At 41.1% G+C, this 22,704-nt stretch overlaps 1 protein-coding gene across 2 annotated transcripts in view; it reads right to left on the minus strand.

The window, feature by feature from the left end:
- Positions 1 to 22,704, minus strand: part of DSG2 (desmoglein 2) — a 52,716-nt gene that overhangs the window by 12,179 nt on the left and 17,833 nt on the right. The window contains exons 1-9 of one of the 2 annotated variants that reach the window (XM_086372883.1): positions 21,706 to 21,846; positions 21,319 to 21,354; positions 17,873 to 18,007; positions 12,386 to 12,547; positions 12,146 to 12,290; positions 11,145 to 11,311; positions 8,226 to 8,363; positions 7,927 to 8,112; positions 3,911 to 4,176 (exon numbers count right to left, since the gene is read on the minus strand). In XM_086372883.1, coding sequence (XP_086229009.1) covers positions 3,911 to 4,176; positions 7,927 to 8,112; positions 8,226 to 8,363; positions 11,145 to 11,300 — 746 coding nt within the window. In that variant the 5' untranslated portion in view covers positions 11,301 to 11,311; positions 12,146 to 12,290; positions 12,386 to 12,547; ... (1 more) ...; positions 21,319 to 21,354; positions 21,706 to 21,846. Of the gene's footprint in view, positions 1 to 3,910; positions 4,177 to 7,926; positions 8,113 to 8,225; positions 8,364 to 11,144; positions 11,312 to 12,145; positions 12,291 to 12,385; positions 12,548 to 17,872; positions 18,008 to 21,318; positions 21,355 to 21,705; positions 21,847 to 22,704 lie in introns of those variants that run through there. The other variant, XM_086372882.1, reaches the window with a different exon arrangement.

The following is a 22,704-nucleotide window of genomic DNA, read 5'->3' on the forward strand; positions in this document are numbered from 1 at the left end:
TAGTATATATGTTCTTATAACAGGCATGTTTGGAATGTTTTTAAATTTCTTGAGACTATCCTAAAAGCCCCTCTGTTTATCACTGTCTCACAGCTACTTTGGAATCCTCCTTATTTCCGTAACGCACCCCAGGCATGTGTGCAAGGGCAACCACCCCCTGCCTACTCACCTGGGAGGTTTATGAGTTGCTCTTAGCCTGTCTTACAGCTTTCAATCTAGTTTCCCTTAAATTTCAAGTTAACCTTTCTAGGATAACTTAAGTCACCCAACAAGAACTCATAGAGAAAAGCTACCTTACATCTTGTTGTTTCTTGGCATGTTATCAATATTTAATAATAACAGTTTTTTTTTAAAAAAATCAATGCCTTAAATGGAAGTGCTTTAAATTTGCTGGACATATGTACACCTATGGCTGATTCATGTTGATGTCTGACAAAAAACAACAAAATTCTGTAAAGCAATTATCCTTCAACTAAAAAACAAATAAATAAATCTGGGGGATATTGTTGGTTGTTAGGAGCAATACTCTTCTTTTGGTTAGAAACAGCTAAAAGTGAAAACAAAGCTGATAAGGTGACTTCTGGTTTTCTTCTCTCAAAGCAAAGGAAAATTAGAGCAGAAAGACAGTTTCAGGAAGGCAAGTAGAACTTTCATAGGTTTTCACAAAAGCAAGTTAATTTAATCCCATAGAGTTTAAAACGTATCCAAATAAACTAAATAAACATATGAGTATTTGGTTCAAGCAATCAGATTATTATTTTGTATTAAGTGGCAGTTTAGGCACACAAAAATTAGTGGCTAACATACAGCAATATTTATTTATAGTTACCATTAAAAAATTCCAATTATACACTTGAACTAAATTTTCCTGCCTTTTAATAATTTTACCAGTAAATGATACATTTGGATAGTCACAAATATTTTTGAATTTCATGGCTGGAATTTTAAAGCTTGAACTTAGCTCAATGTTTTCCCACATTATACTTATAACCAGGACAGAGCTACAGTGGTAAGAATCACATTTCACGATGGAATGCTTTGTGTGATCTCATTTAAGGAATTTTCTGTTTTCTATTGTTAAAATTAGACACCATTCAAAGTAGGATGGTGGCTCACGTGTCATGTCAAATATCCGTAACAACTGATGCACATGGATAATCAGTTAAAGTAAATCATGACAAAGTTGAGAATGTTTCTTCTATTGTTCTCATTGACATTTCAATTAGGTGAATACTGGAAAATTATTTCACTTAGCTGTGCCTCTCATTCCTTATCTGTAAAATAAGGTTTGACTTAATCTTTAAGATCACTCTCATTCTAAAGTTGTATGATAAAGAATAAACTGTTTCTAAAAAAAAAAAAAGAATAAGGTACTTTTGAGAAGAAAACATGGTTCATTATTTTTCAAGGTAGCACACATCATCTTTTGATACGGTCATAACTCCTACTGAAAACACCAACCAAAATTAAATAGGTAGATGGAAACAGAAGTTCCAGCAGACAGCCACAGTATTATTGGAGAGTAATTAATCAGAACACTTAAGCCTCTCAGCGGACAGTCTGAGAAGTCATAAGGAATGTGCATCCTCAGGTTTAAGAGCCACAGAAATAAAAATTAGGCTACAAAACTCAAGAGAAGCTGGACTGCCTGAAGGTAAGCTGCACAAAAAAGGATCACCAAGACACTGCAGAAAACACAATGGAAACTTTGTTAATATTATTTTGGAAAAAGGTCATTTGCTACTATTGGCTGATGAATTCTATAAGATTCTCCAAAAGGAAAGAGACTGTTGAAAAGGTTCCTCCATATCCCCATTCTTGCTAAGGTCGGCAGTGTTTCGTGAAGTGCTGGCACCCAGGGACACAGGCCCAAGCAGAGTGAAGCAACCGAACAACTCTGGCACTGACGGCAGGAAAACAGGAGCCACGTGATGGACATCCAGGATTCCACAGAGGCCGCAGACATCAGGAGCACGTCTGAAGCACAGGGCTGCCCCGGGTCAGCCACTGCAAGCCCTTCAACGACGCCAAGCGGGATACTTGCAGCGCCCCCTAACAGTCATCTTGGGTGGCAGGTGAGGATTCTTGTATTGTGCTGTGCTTAGATGCTCAGTTGTGTCTGACTCTTTGTGACCCCATGGACTGAAGCCCACCAGGCTCCTCTGTCTATGGGGATTCTCCAGGCAAGAATATTGGAGTGGGTTGCCATGCCCTCCTCCAGGGGATCTTCCCAACCCAGGGATCAAACCCAGGTCTCCCACATTGCAGGCGGATTCTTTACTGTCTTGAGCCACCAGGGAAGCTCAAGAATACTGGAGTGGGTAGCCTATCCCTTCTCCAGGGAATCTTCCCAACCCAGCAATTGAACCAGGGTCTCCTTCATTGCAGGTGGATTCTTTACCAGCTGAGCTACCAGGGAAGCTTAACTTCAACCAAATAACTACAGGTAAGCAGAGCTTCATAAATTACAACTCTGTAGAGTCATCTCTTGATGGCAAGGCTCTGAGAGCTAAGATGTAAACTCACTTTGCAAATGTGAATGGATCATGCAAACCTAAGGCGCTGCTACAAAATGGGTACAGTACAGGGTTGGCATATGATAGTTCTTAAAAAAAATTTTTTTTTTTTAAATTTTGTATTGGAATATAGCCAATTAACAATGTTGTCATAGTTTCAGGTGGACAGCAAAGGGATTCAGCCTTACATGGATATGTATACATTCTCCTCCAAACTCCCCTCCCATCCAGGCTGCTCTATAACAGTGAACAGAGTTCCCTGTGCTATAGAGTAGGTACTTGTTGGTTATCAATTTTAAATATAGCAGTGTGTACATGTTGAACTCAAACTCTATTCTGTCCCCCTCATTCTTCACTTCAGCAACCATAAGTTGGTTCTCGAAGACTGTGAGTCTCTTTCTGTTTTGTAAAGAAGTTCGTTTGTATCATTTCTTTTCAGGCATCTAGTAGGTTCTTAATAAATAAAGAATAATATTTTATATTAATAATTAATATATTTTATATTAATATTTTATATTCTGAATAAAGGTCACCAGGATCAAGACAAATGTTACAAGTTTTATCAACCCCTGGACCAAAGAGCCTGGTTTGAATCAAGATCAATTTTCAAGGCTGATGATCAATTAAAACTGGTTTCCCCATTATTAAAATTTTAATGCATTATGCAGCTTTTTTTCCCACTTAAATTACGTAAAGTGAACTTGCAGTAAATTTTACTTGCTACTTTCTTACCTCTAAAGACAGATTTTAGAAAGTTTCTTTCTGAACTTTCTCTTTGTTGCTATTTAGCCTTCTCAACCCAGAACTTTTTTTTTAATTAAACATTAAAAAAAAATTTTTTTTTACAATGTTGCATTGGTTTCTGTCATACAACAATGCAAATCAGCCATAATTATACATACACTCCCTCCTTCCCTAGACTCCCTCCCCTCCCCCATCCCATCTCTCCAGGTCATCACGGAGCACCAAGCTGGGCTCCCTGTGCTACAGGCAACTTCTCACTACCTATCCATCTTACACCCGATAGTCTTTGTATGTTGATGCCACTTTCTCCATTCTTCTCACTCTCCCTCCCCCACTGTGTCCCCAAGTCCCTTCTTTATATCTGTGTCTCCTTTCCTCCCCTGCAAATAGGTTCATCAGCATCATTTTTCTGAACCCAGCCAGCCTTTGCCTCCCACTCGGGTCATGGAGGGAAGGGGGCTCCTGGGGAAACACCTGGCCTCTCAGTGACCACACAACTCCAGGAATTTCATTTACAGGCCTTTTGAGGTTTGTAGGCCCCCAAAGGCAGGGTTCAAAGAACTGAAGTGTCCAAATTCCATTATGATTTTTGAAAAGAGGCATTCAAAGTAACTTAGAACAAGGAAATAATATTCATAACCATCTCTTACTTTACATTGGGTACTTTTCCAGTGTCTTCATCAAAAACTTGAAATTTTCCCAGTATTTGGCCCTGGCTTAATTTCTCCATGCTCTCACTAGTGTGAAATCGGATTGTGCTGCTTTTAAAATAAATGCCTTCTTTCACATTTTTCACTTTGACTTTGATGGGAATGGATGTCGGCTTGTATTTATCCTTAATTGATTTGTGAAAAGCTGCTTTGTTAGTGACGATAATGCTCAAGTCAAGATTCTTCATTGTTTCATAGTCTACTTCCTAGAAAGGCGAAATCAGAGGGAATTCTTTTAAAAGGGAAAACAATAGAACACACTCGTGTGGTTTCAGTGTCAGATATTATATAATCATCTAAAACATGACAAATACAGCAGTAAGTACAGTAAATCCCCAATATATAAATGAATTCCATTCTGAGAGCACGTTCGTAGTCCAACTTTGTTCATTAAGTCCAACAAAGTTAGCCTAGGTATCCAACTAACACAACTGGCTACACAGTACTGTAATAATACTGTCAAACAAATAATACATAAAAAACAAACACAAAAAATAAAGAAAACATTTCTAATCTTACAGTAAAGTACCTTGAGAAGTACAGTAGTACCATACAACAGATGGCATCCAGGGGCTGGCATCCAGTGAACAGGCAAGAAGAGTTACAGAGTGGGGGTGGGAGAGGAGGGAGGTGGGAGAGCTGAAGGATCGTCAGCAACAGGAGACGGAGGGCGAATTGCAGTTTCACTCATACTTTAACGTGACTGGACACGCAAATGTACATTCTCATTTTGCAAGTTCAGTACTTGAAGGCTCGTATATAGGGGACTTACTATATTCCAACTCTTAAATTGATACCATGTCATTAAAAATCTGCAGCCCCATGGACTGCAGCCCACTGTCTCCTCTGTCCATGGGATTTCCCTGGCAAGAATACTGGAGCAGGTTGCCATTTCCTTCTCCAAGGGATAGTCCTGACCCAGGAATCAAACCTGTGAGTCTTGCATCTCCTGCATTTGCAGGTGGATTCTTTACCACTAGTACTACGTGGGAAGCCTAAAGATGTTTAGGAAGCACCCCCAATTTTATTTAAGATCAAAATCATTTCAAATAGATGTATTTTTTATTTTTAGCAATCTGAAGTGATTCTTTGCTTAATTTAAAAAAGTTAAGGGACATTCAATATAGGTTAATATTCCTTAAAAAGTGTTCCATGGGTTTGTTCTGGCAAAAAGGGCTACAGAAGTAGCAGCAGACCACCAGCTCTGTCCCATAGCATATCATAAAGCTGAGACCTCACTGCATCTTATTAGGTAGCACATAATATTCATTTGTCTCATTATTAATGATGTTCATTTTGATCCTTTGATCAAGGTGCTGTCTCTGAGGCTTCCCCACTGTAAAGTTACTTTTTGGCCTTTGTAATTCACGTGTATTTTGTGTGGTGGTACTTTGAAACTATTTAAGTGTCCCATTTCTCTGCAAATTTTCTGTTTGTTTATATTAGTATAAAAAAAATAAAAGGAGACCTCCTGGAGAAAAAAATAATATTTGACTATATTAAACCCAGGAAGGGGTTTTCAAATTTGTTTAAAAATCTGCAGCCCCATGGACTGCAGCCCACTGTCTCCTCTGTCCATGGGATTTCCCAGGCAAGAATACTGGAGCAGGTTGCCATTTCCTTCTCCAAGGGATAGTCCTGACCCAGGAATTGAACCCGTGAGTCTTGTATCTCCTGCATTTGCAGGACTCTTTATCGCTAGTGCCCCCCGGGAAGTCTAAGGATGTTTACGAAGAGAATCTAACCCCCTTCTTTATACCATGATGTCTATTAATAACTGGTTTGCTATTAATGCCATAAAAGATTAACCCTCTTCCAAATACTCTGTTCTTTGCAAATTGTGGTATTACATTTGATCAGTTTATCACTCTCTCTATATATTTTCCAATTTGTCCATTTTCTTTTTAAAAACATTTCTATAGTGTTCTACTATTTAGATACACTTAATTTACTTAGCTATTCTGTTATTAGGCATTTGGACTATTTGCAATTAACACTGCTCTCAACATTTGCATGCAAGTTTTTTTTTGTAGATACTGTATATGTTTTTATTTTTCTTGGGTGAACACCTAGGACTAAATTGTTGGGTCACTGGATTAGTACTCTATTTAATTTTTTACGAAACTGCCAAACTGGCTCTACCATTTAATGTTTCCACTGGCAATATACAAGAGTTCTGGTTTGCCTATGTTCTCACTGATCCTTGGTGGTGTTGGTCTTTTTTGATTGTAGCTTCTTTCTAGCCAGGTGTGCAGTGACAGCCCACACAGACCTCATCTGCACCTTCCCTAATGTCTACTGATGCCGGGTATCCTTTATGTGCACACTTGCTATTTGTGTATCTTCTCTAACTTCCTGTGAATGGAATCTGATGGCTGCCCTTATACTTTGGAAGCGATTCTTTATACAATTGAGAAAGTAAATTCATAATTTTCTTAATCTGGTGCTGTCATTTTACTACTAAATTTACAGTAACTCTGTCCCTTTTTGTGCTACTATGGTGCATTGAGGGTATTTTTATTTTTCATCACTATGTGACTACTTCTCCTTCTGTATATTATTGGCTTTTAATCTCAAGCACTGAGCAGGGTTGCACCTATAATCTATGACTAAAAAAGGATACTTAGTTCTACACAAGCAGGTAAATTGATTTTGTCTCTAATGCCATTATCTATTTATTCAGTAATCATAAAATTTGTCTTCCCTTTAATCCAAAATCACTGCAGATGGTGATTGCAGCCATGAAATTAAAAGACGCTTGGAAGGAAAGTTATGACCAACCTAGATAGCATATTGAAAAGCAGAGACATTACTTTGCCAACAAAGGTTCGTCTAGTCAAGGCTATGGTTTTTCCTGTGGTCATATATGGATGTGAGAGTTGGACTGTGAAGAAGGCTGAGCACCGAAGAATTGATGCTTTTGAACTGTGGTGTTGGAGAAGACTCTTGAGAGTCCCTTGGACTGCAAGGAGATCCAACCAGTCCATTCTGAAGGAGATCAACCCTGGGATTTCTTTGGAAGGAATGATGCTAAAGCTGAAACTCCAGTACTTTGTCCACCTCATGCAAAGAGTTGACTCATTGGAAAAGACTCTGATGCTGGGAGGGATTGGGGGCAGGAGGAGAAGGGGACGACAGAGGATGAGATGGCTGGATGGCATCACCGACTTGATGGACATGAGTTTGGGTGAGCTCCGGGAGTTGGTGATGGACAGGGAGGCCTGGGGTGCTGCGATTCATGGGGTCGCAAAGAGTCGGACACGACTGAGTGACTGAACTGAACTGAACTGAATCTTATTCTGTTTTCCTCTGCTTTACAAAAAGTGGTCTATATACATATGGTAGCCTATTGATAAATGGTATCCATAATTATTACAATGAAACTTAAAGTTAATTTTCCTCTATTCTGTTATACATTATATTATCATCATTCCTCTATTAGGGTTTACTTACTTTACCATATAATAAGTTTTGTAAAAATGTGGATGCTTCTGGAATCAATTTTTGTCTGTGACTTAATGAAATATTTGGAAAGCTTTAGCTTTGCATTTTATTTTAAAATTTGATATTCTATCATTAACCATTTAACACACAGTGGTATTCTTCCTTTTTAATTTTGTTTAAAAAAAAAATCCATCCTCTAAATTTGTTTAAAAAATTCTGCAGGAGTCAGGGTTTTAAATATTTAAGACCCATATACTTATAACACAATTTAATTTTCATTGATTCAATTAAGCAGAATTATACACTCTGTTTCAAAATGCAACCCTCACACTACTGACATTAGAAATACAAAGAGTGTGACCACTCACAACCATAGAACTTGGGCAAATAGGGATGGCGCCTATCTCTAACATTGTGGCACCAGTACTAATAAATATTTGGAGCTCAAAATACATCAGTGTCCTCCTCTTGACCAACTTCTCTCATTCCAGGTTTGAACACTAAGTCCTTACCTTAATCAGGGTCACAATTCCTTCATTAGTTTGAGTATCAGTTTCTATGTGGAAATAACCCCCTTCGTTTCCTGATGCAAAAGTAAAATTTGCTAACCAATTATCCGAGCCTACTTCATCTGCGTCGGAGACTTTTATGCGTAAAACCTCTACGTTGGCTTTGTTTTCTTCAATTGATCCTTCATACTGCAAAACACAAACAGGAGGTTTTTATTCTGATGGAACACAAACATAAGTGATACATTTTTAGTTATGGCTGACATGTAAGTAGGCACATTTGTTATAAAAATAATAGTTACCACGTTTCTGTCAACTACAGGTATATTATCATTGACGTCCAAAATACGAATCTGAACTTGAGCTTGTTTTACTGGTTTATCTGTTATTTGTCCATTGCCGTCTCTTGCTTCTACTATCAAAGTGTAGCTGCTGTATTCCTGCAAGGCAATGAAAAAGATCCCGCTGGGGTGAAAATGAATTGCTCCCAAATCTGTCTTTCTGGGTTGAGTTCACTTTATCATCAGGGGAATGAACCTCAGTACATTTTATTCATAAGTAAGTTTCATGGGGGCTTCCCTGGTGGCTCAGCGGTAAAGAATCTGCCTGCCAATGCCGGACACACAGGTTCGATCCCTGATCTGGGACGATCCCACATACCTCGGAGCAAGTAAGCCTGTACGCCACAACTACTGAGCCTGTGCTCTAGACCCCAGGAGCTGCAACTACTGAAGCCTGAGGGCCCTACAGTTTGTGCTAAACGACAAGAGAAGCCACCGCAGTGAGCAGTCTGTGCACCACAACTAGAGAGGAGCTCCGCTCACTGCAACTAGAGAAGAGCTGGTACAGCAACAAAACCTAGAGCAGCCAAAAATAAATAAGTAAACATTAAAAAAAAGTTTCATGACCTGCTGTTAATTCTGTGAAGATGCTGTTTGTTTGCCATCAGAGCTTTTTTTTTTTTTAAAGGGCAGAAAAGCCTAGAGCAGTTGTTGACATCAAAATTCTTAATGACATCATTGGTGATATTTATCAGGAGATGAGTCTCTCCTTAAAATAGTCTGAGCACAAAAGTGCTTTCAAAAGGTAGTCAGCATTACACTGGAAGTGATGAGACTCTAGAAATTAGTTTTTTATAGCCCACACTTCATTTTAGGTTAGAAGTTGTCATGAAGACTTAACCCCTCAAGAACACTGGGTCAGTAAAGGCAAAACTTGGTGCACTTTTTATCCTCGGGAGAGAAGATTCTTGGAGAACACGACCTAGAGAACAATGTCTCAGATGTTATTCCAAAGGGGACCCGTCTCTTCCATGTGGTCCCTTCTGATGGCTCCATCAGTGTGGTTGAAGTTTAAGAAGGAGCCGGGCAGCAAGCGCCCATGCCCGGGACCCTGTGCAGAGCAAAACTGCTCAGTGAAAGGCAGGATGGCAGAGACTCTGGAACCAGTTGCCTGAGTTCCAATTCTGACATGCTAGCTATGTCGGACACACATTATCCCTTTGACCCTTAGTTTCCTTCTACATAAAATGAGAATAATAACTGGATCTGCCTCACAGGGTTCACAGGTTCATTAACTGAATTAATCCACGTAAAAGGCTTGGAATAGCACTGGGCACATGGCTTACCCAGTAAGTGACAGCCAGTATTTTTTCTGCTAAATGTTTCAGAGACATTTAGCAAAATAGTACTTCAATAGTACTACTACTTCAAAATAGTACTTTTCCATTCTCATTTTATGTGAAAAGGTAGAGTAGAATTCTAGGAGTAATAATATCCTTTAGGGCTTCCCTGGTGGTTCAGATGGTAAAGAATGTGCCTGCAATGCGGGAGACCCAGGTTCAATCCCTGGGTCAGGAAGATCCCCTGGAGAAGGGAATGGCAGCCCACTCCAGTACTCTTGTCTGGAGAATCACACAGACAGAGAAGTCTGGCAGGCTACAGCCCATGGGGTTGTAAAGAGTTGGATACAACTGAGCAACTAACACTTTCAATATCATTTAGAAAGATATCAAAAAAAAAAAAAAAAAAAAAGATATCAAAGGAATGTTGACTCACATCCTCTTCCTCTCTGGCCAGAGTTAAATAATTTTTTTAAGCATTACAAAATACACTGATTGTGTCTGATGATGATTTATATTTGATGACAATACAGCACTCTAAGGATTTTACCATGCATGCTGTTAACATCTTTATACGTGTAGCATTTATGAAATCTTGTCTTCCCTTTTCAACTAAAATGTTCCCTTTGACTTAGAAATAAAAAAATGAAATGTTTGAGAAAATATCCTTTAGGAAACAACTCAAATTTTCCTCCAATTTGGGATTTACAATAACTCTTTACAAATACTGCTATTACTCTAAACAGGACTTCTATTTCAATCTCTTCTCCTCCCTCTGAAAATGTATTAGCAGTAGGAAAGATTCCTAAAGTTTCATTACAGAACCACTTTAGAGGAACATTGCTTTAGAACTCTCTAGCAAACAGATTCTGACTGGAGAGGCCCTAGGCCAATGCTTATGTAATTTAAAAATTTCCAGGAGCCACATGAAAAAAAAAATAAAGAGGGAATTCCTTGGTGGTCCAGTGGTTAGGACTTGGCACTTCACTGCTGGAGCCTGGGTTCAGTCCTTGGTTGGGGAACTAAGATCCCCAACCACATGGTGTGGCCAAATAAATAAATCATTAAAAAAAAAAAAGTAAAAGGAGACAGTTGATACCAGCTTTATTTTTGCTTTGGGAGAAGTATATTGGTTTGCCTTTTCATTTATAAAAACATTCAGGGGGTTTTCTGGTTGATTATCTTCCTCTTCCTTTACCATGATGCCTACTTACAGTAATGACGGGATTGTTTAAACACCAGCTGATACTAGTTTTAAACAAAGAAATTTCATTTAACCCATGGTATCGGAAATGTTATTAATTCAACAAGTGATCAACCAAAAATATTAAGGTGATATTTCAACATTCTTTTTTTTTTTTCATATTATGTTTTCCCAATCTGGTGTATATTTTCCACTTACAGCACATCTCAACTGGGACTAGTCACATTTCAAGTGGCCAATGGCCACGTATGACTGATGGCTATGATACTAGACAGCACATCCCTAGAGGAGGATCATTCTGAAACACAAGACAAAGTCAGAAAATTAGACTAGAGAGAGAATAAACTGGAAGGAGAGGAGAGCAGAAAAGATGAATAACATGAAATATCAATTTACCTCTCTGTCTAAGGTAATACTGGTTGTATAGATCTCTCCTGTATCTTTATTTAGGTAAAACACTGGAGAATTAGCAGGCTCCTGAGACACGATCCTATAGGAAATTTTAGAATTCAGAGTGTTGGGCTCATCTGCATCGGTTGCGTTGATTTTCATCACTAGTGTATCTGGTAGCAGAAACGAAGGGGTCCAAGATGAAACACAACTTTTAGCATTCTTACATTATGTTATTATTTTATGTATCATATCAGCTTGTTCCAAAAAGGATTTTAGGTATGTATCAAATTCAGTTTACTAAGATCAAAGAATTTAATTGCTTGAGGGAGCAAATGTGAATGGAGGTAGGAATAGAAAAAATAAGATAAAAGTGAGGCTGAGGTTAGTATATACAATTTTTAAGATGAAGTCCTGGACACGCAATAGGAGGGCCACAGATTTGCTTATCACATTTCTAATAACAGATACAAAGAAAGAAAAATGAACAGATACACATACATGCTTATTAAAATACAAGCAATTCAGGAGAAGCATAGCTATTCTTTATATTCAGATCAAAGAGAAATTTCTCCTGCAAGCCCCCATATAGAAAGCTGCATTTAACACTTGCATTGAAGCCTGGAGGTAGAAATAATATGTCTAAGGTTAGCAAACTACGGACAGTGGGCCCAAGCCAGCCAGCCGCCTGATTCTGTGAATAAAACTTTACTGGAACACACCCATAACTATTTGTTTACATAGCATCTATGGCTGCTTTCCGGACACAGGGTGAAACTGACAAGTCGCTACATAGATCTAACCTATCACATCAATCTACCACATCTGTTTTGAGGGTAAAAAAACTTACAACAAAAAATCACTTCCAAACCTAGATCAATCAGTTTATTATTATTTTTCCTGTGGGTAATATTCAGCCTCCACTAAGACAGAGGTTTCAGTGTTCAGTGACATGCTGGGCACAGAATGATCTTGGGTACTCATTCATAAAAACAATAAACTCTTACTTGCTGCACTTAGCTCTTCAACAGACCCAACAAAGACATCCTGTGTGAACACTGGCTCATTGTCATTGATGTCAAGAACTTTAATTCTGAGTTCTATTGGTTTCTCTAAGTTTTTTCCTCTTTCATCCAAAGCGTAACCAGTTACCTGGAATCAGGACATACATAATAGAAGGCATTTAGGCTGAGGTCATTCAAGTAGCACAATTTCAAAAAAATAATAAAATGTACAATTGTTCTTACCAGAAAAAATGGCGTTTCTTCTCGATCTAGAATGGTGGTAACGTTCAGTTCTCCGGTGTCTTTATTAAAGACAAACACACCAAAAGGCGGCTCCGTGATCCCCTTTCCAGTGTATTTGTATGTAATTTTTAGTTTTTTTTCTTCTGCAAGATCAGAGTGTATCTAACATAAAAATAAGAGAGGAATGCTTCAAGTTAAACGCTAACACACAGGTAATCGTTTTTAATTGAAAATTTCGCTCTGAAGCTGTTGGATGTTGAAAGGAGGGAGGTGGGAGGACACAGGTGATCCAGAGCAGAGGTGCTGGGGTCAGAGCACCCGGGTCTAATCGTGTCACAGCTACACTAGGTGTGATGCTAATGGTTACCTACTCTCCACGCTTCAGTGTTCTTACCTGCAATGTGAACGGACACTTCTGCCTACCTCTTAGGGTTGTTATGAAATTAAGATATCATTAGGGGGGTACATCTTGGTAAGAGTGGATTTTAAATTTAGGTAAGGTAACATTTGCAGACTCAAAACCACCTTTATAACTCCGATCATCAGGAAGGTATGAGTAAGGCATCCTTTCACAAGAGGGTTAAAATAGTCAAGCGCTTCGCCTACTTGGAATGTTCCTGCAGATTAGTGTTTCTAACCTGGGGTACTTCTGTAGTTAACACCTTCCTCCTCTAGAAAGAGCTCTATTTGTATCTCTAACTTGTTTGTTTCCCATTTCTGGTATCTCTAACTCTTCATCGGTAAGTGTATCTCTGTCGCCCCCTGCTGGATCCTCAATTTCTCTTTTCAGACATCACTGAAGCCATCACCCACCTCTACCCCGCCAGAATTCGTCCTGAAATCTCAGAATTAGCTACACATGCTTCCCACAGGATTCCCAACATGCTCTGGGGCTGAGGGTGCTGCTGAGAATGAGATGCGGCTCCAACCTCCTGCCATGCCTGCTCTGCTCCTGGAGGAATGGGGACCCTGAGGCAGTCCGGTGATCACTTTTCACTGTGCCTCTGTCTGTCTTTCCCTTTCTCTGTGTTTCTCTCTTTTTTTTTTTTGCCAAGTACATGCATATACACACACAACCCATGTGTATGTGTATACACATACATCAGTATTTATAGAGAATATTGTAGATCTTTATGTGCTGACTATATATATAATTTCACTTATGTTAGAAATAAAATCAAACTGTGTGTGGACCTAGCAGTTGGTTTGCATATACACATGTATGCACATAGGAGTATGTAAGTATATACATACTTATGGATTTCAAAAGATATGGAAGATACTAAGCTGTTGACAGTATTACTTTTAGATAAAGAATCTATAAAGTTGGGGAACTACAACAGAATGTTTTGCTTTTTATGTAAATTTTACTCTTAACAACTTTTATAATTAAAATTAGTAAGAAGAATAGCTAATGCTTACTGAACGCCATGTATTTTAGGGAAACCTATTGAAAGAATGAGTGAATAACTCAGGTATCTCATCAAACTAGCACTAAGCAAACCAGAAAGCTTAACTGCTTGTATACAAACTATTATGTAAAGTCATGGGCTTCACTGGAGGCTCAGACTGTAAAGAATCTGCTTGCAATGCAAGAGACCCAGGCTTGATCCCTGGAGAAGGGAATGGCTACCCACTCCAGTATGCTTGCCTGGGAAATCCTATGGACAGAGGAGACTGGCAGACTACTGTCCTTGGGGCTGCATAGAGTCGGACACGACTAAGCCACTTTCACTCACTTTATGTAAAGCCATAATCAAACATTTAGATTTAAGAGGGCTTTTATCAAAATAATATACTGCTGGAAAAAGGAAAGTGTCTTCTGTTTCTGGCTGCTCTTTTTTAAAAGGAGCTTGTTGTGTGTGCTGTTTATAAGGTTGGAAAGATGAAAGTACCACTTCCCTATGAACATTTATTCATTCACACAAATGTTTACAGGATGTTGGCTCTGCTCGGGGCACAGGGTGTGCACAAGCTGTGAGTCCTGAGGACCAAGCCCCTGCCCTCAGGGAGCTCACACTGTACTGAGGGAACCAGACAACAAGCAAGCAACTTATGACATAGTGTCCTGGAGGTGCTGCTGCTGCTGCTGCTAAGTTGCTTCAGTCGTGTCCGACTCTGTGTGATCCCACAGACGGCAGCCCACCAGGTTTCCCTGTCCCTGGGCTTCTCCAGGCAAGAACACTGCAGTGGGTTGCCATTTCCTTCTCCAATGCATGAAAGTGAAAAGTGAAAGTGAAAAGTGAAAGTGAAGTTGTTCAGTCGTTTCCGACTCTTCGAGACCCCATGGACTTGCAGCCTACCAGGCTCCTACGTCCATGGGATTTTCCAGGCAAGAGTACTGGAGTGGGTTGCCATTGCCTTCTCCACCTGGAGGTGAATGAGCTATAAACCGAACTGAATGAAGTGAGGGGATTGAGATGGGGTGAAGCCGGGAAGGGAATTCTTGGCCAGAGGCTTTATGCTGTGAGATACTGCAAATACCTATGGGGAGGGGTTCCAGGCAGAGGGAACAGCAAGTGCTAAGGACTGATGCTAAAGCTCTAATACTTTGGCCACCTGATGAGAAGAGCTGACTCATTGGAAAAGACCCTGATGCTGGGCAAGATTGAGGGCAGGAGAAGGGGAAGACAGAGGGTGAGATGGTTGGATGGCATCACCGACTCAATGGACATGAGTTTGAGCAAACTCTGTGAGATAGTGAAGGACAGGGAAGCCTGGAGTGCTGCAGTCCATGGGGTCGTAAAGACTCTGACACAACTGAGCGACTAAACAACGAAAGGGTGGGAGGCTGGCATGGGCTTTGGGCTTGTGTCAGCTTAGGGAGGTGGCAGAGTATGGGATGAAGGCTGATAGGAGCTGGGGTCAGAGAGGAGGTCAAAGTCAACAAATCCTGAGAGCTCTTGTTGGCAGAGGTGAGGAGTGTGTTTCTTCCACTGCAGTGGACAGCTGTTGAAAGGGCCTCACGAAGGGGATGAAAATTTTAGTTCAGAAGACCACGTTGGCTGCTTTCTGGAGAATGGACTGTGGTGGGGGAGGGGCAGGCAAGAGTGAAGGCAGGGAGACCAGGTCAGGGTGCTTTCAGCAACACAGGTCAGAGCTGACACTGACAGGCACGAGGAGCATGGCAGTGGAGAGAAGTGGGCAGATTCAGAATACACTTTTGGCATAGAACTGACAGTACCTGCTACAGTTTTGAAAATACTGAACAAAATTATAGTACCATTTACTGAAACGGATAGAACTTAGGGAGAACAGCTTTCGGAAAAAGCAAGGGTTCAGACTTTACACGTGCTAAATCTGAGATACAAATGAATGGAACTACCATATTATTTATCAAAACAATAGGGCTTTTAGAGAGTTGAAAGGGGAGTTATTAATAATTAGGTCAGGACAATGGCCATAAACCCAGACTGTTTCAGGCAAGATGAGTTAGATAGCAGTTTCTTTTCATTTTGAAAACTACTTTCATGGGTAGGGCAGCAGAATGCGTGACTCTGATATAATAGTTTCAAGCTGAAAGCGATTGAGAAGAAGCAGATACAGGAAAAACTCTCTGTCCTCCCCCTACCTGCCTAAGACTGTTGTGGTTTAGTCATTAAGTCGTGTCTGACTCTTGCGACCCCATAGATTGCAGCCCGCCAGGCTCCTTTTTCCTGGAATTTCTCAGGTGAGAATAGTGGAGTGGGTCGCCATGCCCTTCTCCAGGGGATCTTCCCGACTCATGAACTGAACTAGTGTCTCTTACATCTCCTGCACTGGCAGGTGGGTTCCTTACCACAGAGCCACCTGGGAAGCCTCACTTGCCTAAGAGCAGGACGTGAGTGTGTAAAGGTGCCTTTTCTACCCCCTCTCGACAGCAAGGACAAAAAAGTTAATCACTGGAGGGGAGTTTAGATCCCTATCAGCCTGGAGACAGGACCAGGAGAATCTACAAAACAAACCCGACTAACTAGCTTTTTCTAGTATTATTGCCCATCTATTTGCCTTCCCAGGTAGCTGCCCCCGGGGATTCGAGGTCTTTCTTGTCTGTCTTGTCACTTTTCTAAAAATTTATTGTCCTTCTACTAAGTAGCTTCGAAGAAGGCAATGGCACCCCACTCCAGTATTCTTGCCTGGAAAATCCCGTGGACGGAGGAGCCTGGTGGGCTGCAGTCCATGGGGTCCAGGAGTCGGACACGGCTGAGCGACTTCACTTTCACTTTTCAATGCATTGGAGAAGGAAATGGCAACCCACTCCAGTGTTCTTGCCTGGAGAATCCCAGGGACGGCGGAGCCTGGTGGGCTGCCGTCTGTGGGGTCGCACAGAGTCGGACACGACTGAAGCGACTTAGCAGTAGCAGGAGCAACCAAGAAGCTTGCTGCTGCTGCTGCTGTTGCTAAGTCGCTTCAGTCGTGTCGGACTCTGTGCGACCCCACAGACGGCAGCCCACCAGGCTCCCCCGTCCCTGGGATTCTCCAGGCAAGAACACTGGAGTGGGTTGCCATTTATCCTAACCAAACCTTTGATTTACTCATCTCTGGGCACTCCCACGTGTTTCATGCGGGACAGACAAGTTTCTAGGGGCTTCCCAGGTGGCTCAACAGGTAAAGAATCTGCCTGTAATGTAGGAGACACAAGAGATGTGGTTCAATCTCTGGACCTGGAAAAATCCCCTGGAGGAGGGCATGGCAACCCACTCCAGTATTCTTGCCTGGTGAATCCCATGAACAGAGAAGCCTGGCAGGCTACAGTCCACAGGGCAGCAGAGTCAGACAGGATTGAAGTGACTGAGCACAGAACACATACAGACACATTACTAAGCTTGTTTTTCTCTTGTTAATTATTTTTTGTCAGTCCAATTTACAGGGCTCCTGCCAGAGAACCTAGGTAGGTGCTAGGGAAAACAGATGATAAGAGCTCCTTTTAAGCGCTGTTAACACTCTGTTAAACAAGGATTTAACTAGTGCCTGAGTCCACTCTTAGTTGAATCAAACAGTGAAAGTCACTCAATCATGTCCAACTCTTTGAGATCCCCTGGACTTCTCCATGGACTTCTCCAGGCCAGAATACTGGAGTGGGTAGCTGTTCCCTTCTCCAGGGGATCTTTCCAACCCAGGGATCAAACCCAGGTCTCCCTCACTGCAGGCAGATTCTTTTCAAGCTGAGCCACCAGGGAAGCCCAAGAATACTGGAGTAGTACCCTATCCCTTCCGTAGCAGATTTTCCTATCCCAGGAATCGAACCAGGGTCTCCTGCATTGCAGGCGCATTCTTTACCAGCTGAGCTACCAGGAAAGCCCAGTTGAATCAAAGCCCTCCATTAAATACATGTTCACCACTAATGCTGCATCTTCTAGAATAGGAAAGTGGATCTTCAAGGTGACATCTAGAATATTAAAAAGTTCAGTCAGTACATCATGTAACATTCCTAAAATTTTACAGTGAACATGGATGATCTCAGACCACATTTCGTGCATGTACTTCCTTTTCCTCTTTAGACAGTACCTTGGCAATCGGATTCTTCCTGGACAGGTCCTCTCCCTCCCGGAGGGCCACAGGGGCTGTGATCCAAGCACGCTTTTGTCTCACTGGGTGAATGTGTTTAGGAAGCAACTTGCTTTCATTTCTTGAATGTAAGGCCTAAAGCAATAAAATGTTGCCAAAAAATTAGTAAAACATTAGTATGGAATCATAAAATGTACTAGAAGTTGAAAGAAAGCTGTGCCAATTCCAAGGTATAAATTATTTCATACTTTTTGATATGGCCTTAATATAGGCTTTGGACTTCCCAGGTGGCGCTAGTGGTAAAGAAGCCACCTGCCAATGTAGGAGACATAAGAGAAAAACAGGTTCAGTCTCTGGGTCAGGAACATCCCCTGGAGGAGGGCACGGCAACCCACTCCAGTATTCTTACTTGGAGAATCCCATGGACAGGGGAGTCTGGTGGGCTACAGTCCATACGGTTACAAAGAGCTGGACATGACTAAAGCGACTTGGCACGCACGCACAGGTTTCATTTTCAAAGAGAAAATATGTACTCTGGAACAAATACTATCTACCTGAAGAGCTTGTTTCCAAACCAGTAAAGCAGTTTTGTTTTGTTGGTTTTTTATCAGCAAGGAAAGATCTCCCAGAGGGAAGACTTAAAAAGGCTAGAATAATTTAGTGACCTTACAAATGGGCAAATTACAATTAACACGGCAAGTCAAGAAATGTTTCTCACTGAAAATGAAGTCTTATTTTTCTGTGGTGGCTTATAATTTAAAAATGAATCACTAACGCTTTAAGACAAAATTATCAGTAACCTGTTGATATCACCTTAACTAAAACTAGTGAAAGTGTCAGTTAATGAATTTATTGTTTTAAGAATGAAGTTAAAGGATTAAATGGCCCATCTCTGGTTTATCAAAAACTAGGCAGAAAACTAATCCATAAGTTTTCAGTTGGGCTTTAATAGATGAATATATATTTTATCCAAGGAAAATTTTAATGCAGTATTAAAATGAAATGACCTAGTATTTTAAGGTCAGAGATGATTTTTATACTAAGTTTACCATTTTACTCATTTTATTGCTCTATATAACTTGCATTTTACTTCAAAATATTTACACTGGTTAGCACTAGGTCACTGATTTTTTTCCTTTGTTTTGAGTGGAAAAATTCTTCTATAATTAAAAAAATTAATTATGTATCAAAACATTAAAACAATATTAAAGTTTATAATGTAAAAATGTAAAACAGCCTCCCAGTTTTCCACTCATGTTTTAGAAAATGCATTGTTAACAACCTTTTTTTTTCCCATAAAAATGGAATTATACTAGGATAGCCAAAAAGTTTGTTCAGGTTTTTTTCTGCAATAGCTTATGGAAAACCTGAAACAAACTTCATGGCCAACCCAATACTATACATCACATTCTGTCCCTTGATTTTTCATTTAGTACCTCATCATGGACATTCCTCCATGTACCGTGAGTTGTTTTACTTTTACCATTCTCTTACTGATGGATATTTAGATTGTCAAAAATGCTGCATCTCCCCTGGGTAGAGGTTCCTGTGAACATGGTTGAGTGGGAATGGCTGAGTCTGAGGTGATAGGATAGAGCTGGTGTTGTTTAGTTGCTAAGTCATGTCTGACTCTTTGCAACCCCATAGACTGTAGCCCACCCCATAGACTGTAGCCCACCACACAGACTGTCGAGTTGGTGATGGACAGGGAAGCCTAGTGTACTTCAGTCCATGGGGTCACAAAAAGTCGGACACAACTAAGCGACTGAACTGAGACTGTAGCCCACCAGGCTCCTCTGTCCATGGGATTTCCCAGGCAAGAATACTGGAGTGGGTAGTCATTTCTTTCTCCAAGGGATCTTCCTGACCCAGGGATTAAACCCACATTTCCTGCTTCCTGGCAGGAAATGATCCACCTGGGAATTTACCTGAAATTTACCTGAATCCACCTGAAATTTATAACTGATCTACCTGGGAAGCCCCAGGCATAGAGTAGGATAACCAAAAGCTAGCTCAGAAGTCCCATTAGGAGACTGTTAATAGAGAGGGAACTTAGTGGGCTTTGGGAGACCACAGTAAGTAAATAATCACTCAAGCAAGTAATGGAAAAATCCCAAAACAATGTGGACTTACTTAATTCATAAAGCTGAACAAGTTGCTTAGCATCGAAGCTAGATGGGTTTGCTTAACAACAAAACCATGTAACAGAAGCAAGAGACATGTCCCAAAATAAACAAAAAAAACAATAGTGGAAAATAAGGCCCCAAACCTGCCCAGTGACAACAACAAGTTAATGACCCTTAAAACATACTCTCTGCAAATACAAAAAACAATAATTTACAGGAAGGTGACATTTCAAAGTGAAAGACCCTCACTGTACTGAGACCTAATATAATTTTTCCAAAGTGCCATGAGGGATGCACCATATAGGGTCAATAACTCCCCCACCCAACACATAGGAGTTAATGACGTAAGACTCAAAAGAATGAAAAACAAGGTGATCTTCTTTCCATCCCCTTTCTTCCTTTTATTTATAAAAATGCATTACTTCATGGGAAATAGATGGGGAAACAGTGGACACAGTGTCAGACTTTATTTTTTGGGCTCCAAAATCACTGCAGATGGTGACTGCAGCCATGAAATTAAGACGCTTACTCCTTGGAAGAAAAGTTATGACCAATCTAGACAGCATATTGAAAGGCAGAGACACTACTTTGCCAACAAAGGTTCGTCTAGTCAAGGCTATGGTTTTTCCTGTGGTCATGTATGGATGTGAGAGTTGGACTGTGAAGAAGGCTGAGCACCGAAGAATTGATGCTTTTGAATTGTGGTGTTGGAGAAGACTGTTGAGAGTCCCTTGGACTGCAAGGAGATCCAACCAGTCCATTCTGAAGGAGATCAGCCCTGGGATTTCTTTGGAAGGAATGATGCTAAAGCTGAAACTCCAGTACTTTGGCCACCTCATGTGAAGAGTTGACTCATTGGAAAAGCCTCTGATGCTGGGAGGGATTGGGGGCAGGAGGAGAAGGGGACGACAGAGGATGAGATGGCTGGATGACATCACCAACTCGACGGACGTGAGTCTGAGTGAACTCCGGGAGTTGGTGATGGACAGGGAGGCCTGGCGTGCTGCGATTCATGGGGTCGCAAAGAGTCGGACACGACTGAGTGACTGAACTGAACTGAACCCACTAATATTCGGGGCAGCACAACCCTTGACCACCTGCCTGGAAGCCTCACAATCATCCTATTCTAGTATATCTCTTATCTATCACTACGCCTCTCGCTGAATTCTTTCCTGTGCTGAGACACAAAGGCCCGCGGCTCCTCGGCACCCCCTCAAAACGCCACCTAGCGGTTTCAGTGGGAGTCTGTGCTTTCAGTCTGGTAAAGACGCACTGTCTTCTGTAAAATTCAAGATAGGAATAATCCCCTTTGTTTCTTACCTCAAAATGGAGTCCATCTCCAAAGTCAAAGCAGATCTAGAAAATAAAAATTATTTGTTGTTTAATACAACGTATCAGTCAACTCAGCTTAAATATTTCGCTAATGAATAACCTACCACCTAGGATATTATAGACATTAAGAAGGATGTGTGTGTTTAACCACCACTCTCCTCCTTTGTCAAAAGGAAACACATTTTAATTCTCCTGTTTGTTCCCCACCATGACCAGAGCCAGAGAGCAGAACCCAAATCCAGCTTCTTTTAGATGCATACTGCCTCCCCCAGGAAACTCAGAACACAGCTACCATCGGAAAAACAAAGGCAGAAACTCTCATCTTGAAATCCTAGCCACTCCCCGATCCTTCTCTCCTTAGCTGGTGGTTTTCACCTCGTGTTCTCGGGGACCCGATCCTTCTCTCCTTAGCTGGTGGTTTTCACCTCATGTTCTCGGGGACCCACGTAGCTTTCCTCAAGGTCTTTAGTGTGAGATGCGCCCCCTAGCCCTGCCCCCTACTAACTCCCATCATCCCCTGCAGGTCACACGTGACTGCCCATATTCAGACTTCATTCCTCAACAACCCCTCCAGTCCCACTAGCTGTTTTCTTTGGTTCTTACCAAGCACTGTCACACTTGGGATTTCATCGCTATTCACAACTAAGTACATCATTATTCACAACTAAATAGTTACATTTACGCTCAATCTGCACAAAAGCTCCCATCTTGCCTTCTGACCCCTGCTGCATTCTTTATAGTCCATTAATCTCTTGGCTTCACTCTTGGCTTAATGCTTCACGTGACTAGTTGCTGTTGTTTAGTTACTAAGTCATGTCTGACTCTCTTTCAACCTCATGGACTGTAGCCCATCAAACTCCTCTGTCCATGGGATTTGCCAGGCAAGAATATTGGAGTGTGTTGCCATTTCCTTCTCCAAGGGATATTCCCCATCCAGGGATTGAACCCGCATCTCCTGCATTGGCAGGCGGATTCTTTACCGAAGAGTCATCAGGGAAGCTAATTATTTTCAATTAATTCATCTGCCCGGTTGCCACATGAGGTAAGAGGCTTAAGAACACTTCCATCATTGCAGACAATTCTGCTGGACAGTGCTAGCACATGACGGCAGCCATTCCAAAGTTGTTGTCGATGACTCAGGGATTCTCAGTCTCTTGAGCTTCTAATATTCTGGCCTCACTTTTCCCCCAACTCTGGAAGCCTAACTATGATTCTCTTTAACCCTGTATTGGCAACATTGCTGGGGAGGGCCAGAGAGGTTGAAGGGACCCGTCACACATCCATGCTTCCTTCACAATAGTGATGTTTGTTTCCAGGGTATGTTTACGTTTGTTCAGAAGAGTTCTGTTGTGCAGACATCCTGTTTGTGAGCAT

The sequence above is a fragment of the Bos grunniens genome, chromosome 24 (assembly GCF_055505025.1).
Source record: "Bos grunniens cultivar Pamir isolate PY7600 chromosome 24, Bosgru_T2T1.0, whole genome shotgun sequence".
In the NCBI taxonomy this organism is placed as follows: Eukaryota; Metazoa; Chordata; class Mammalia; order Artiodactyla; family Bovidae; genus Bos; species Bos grunniens.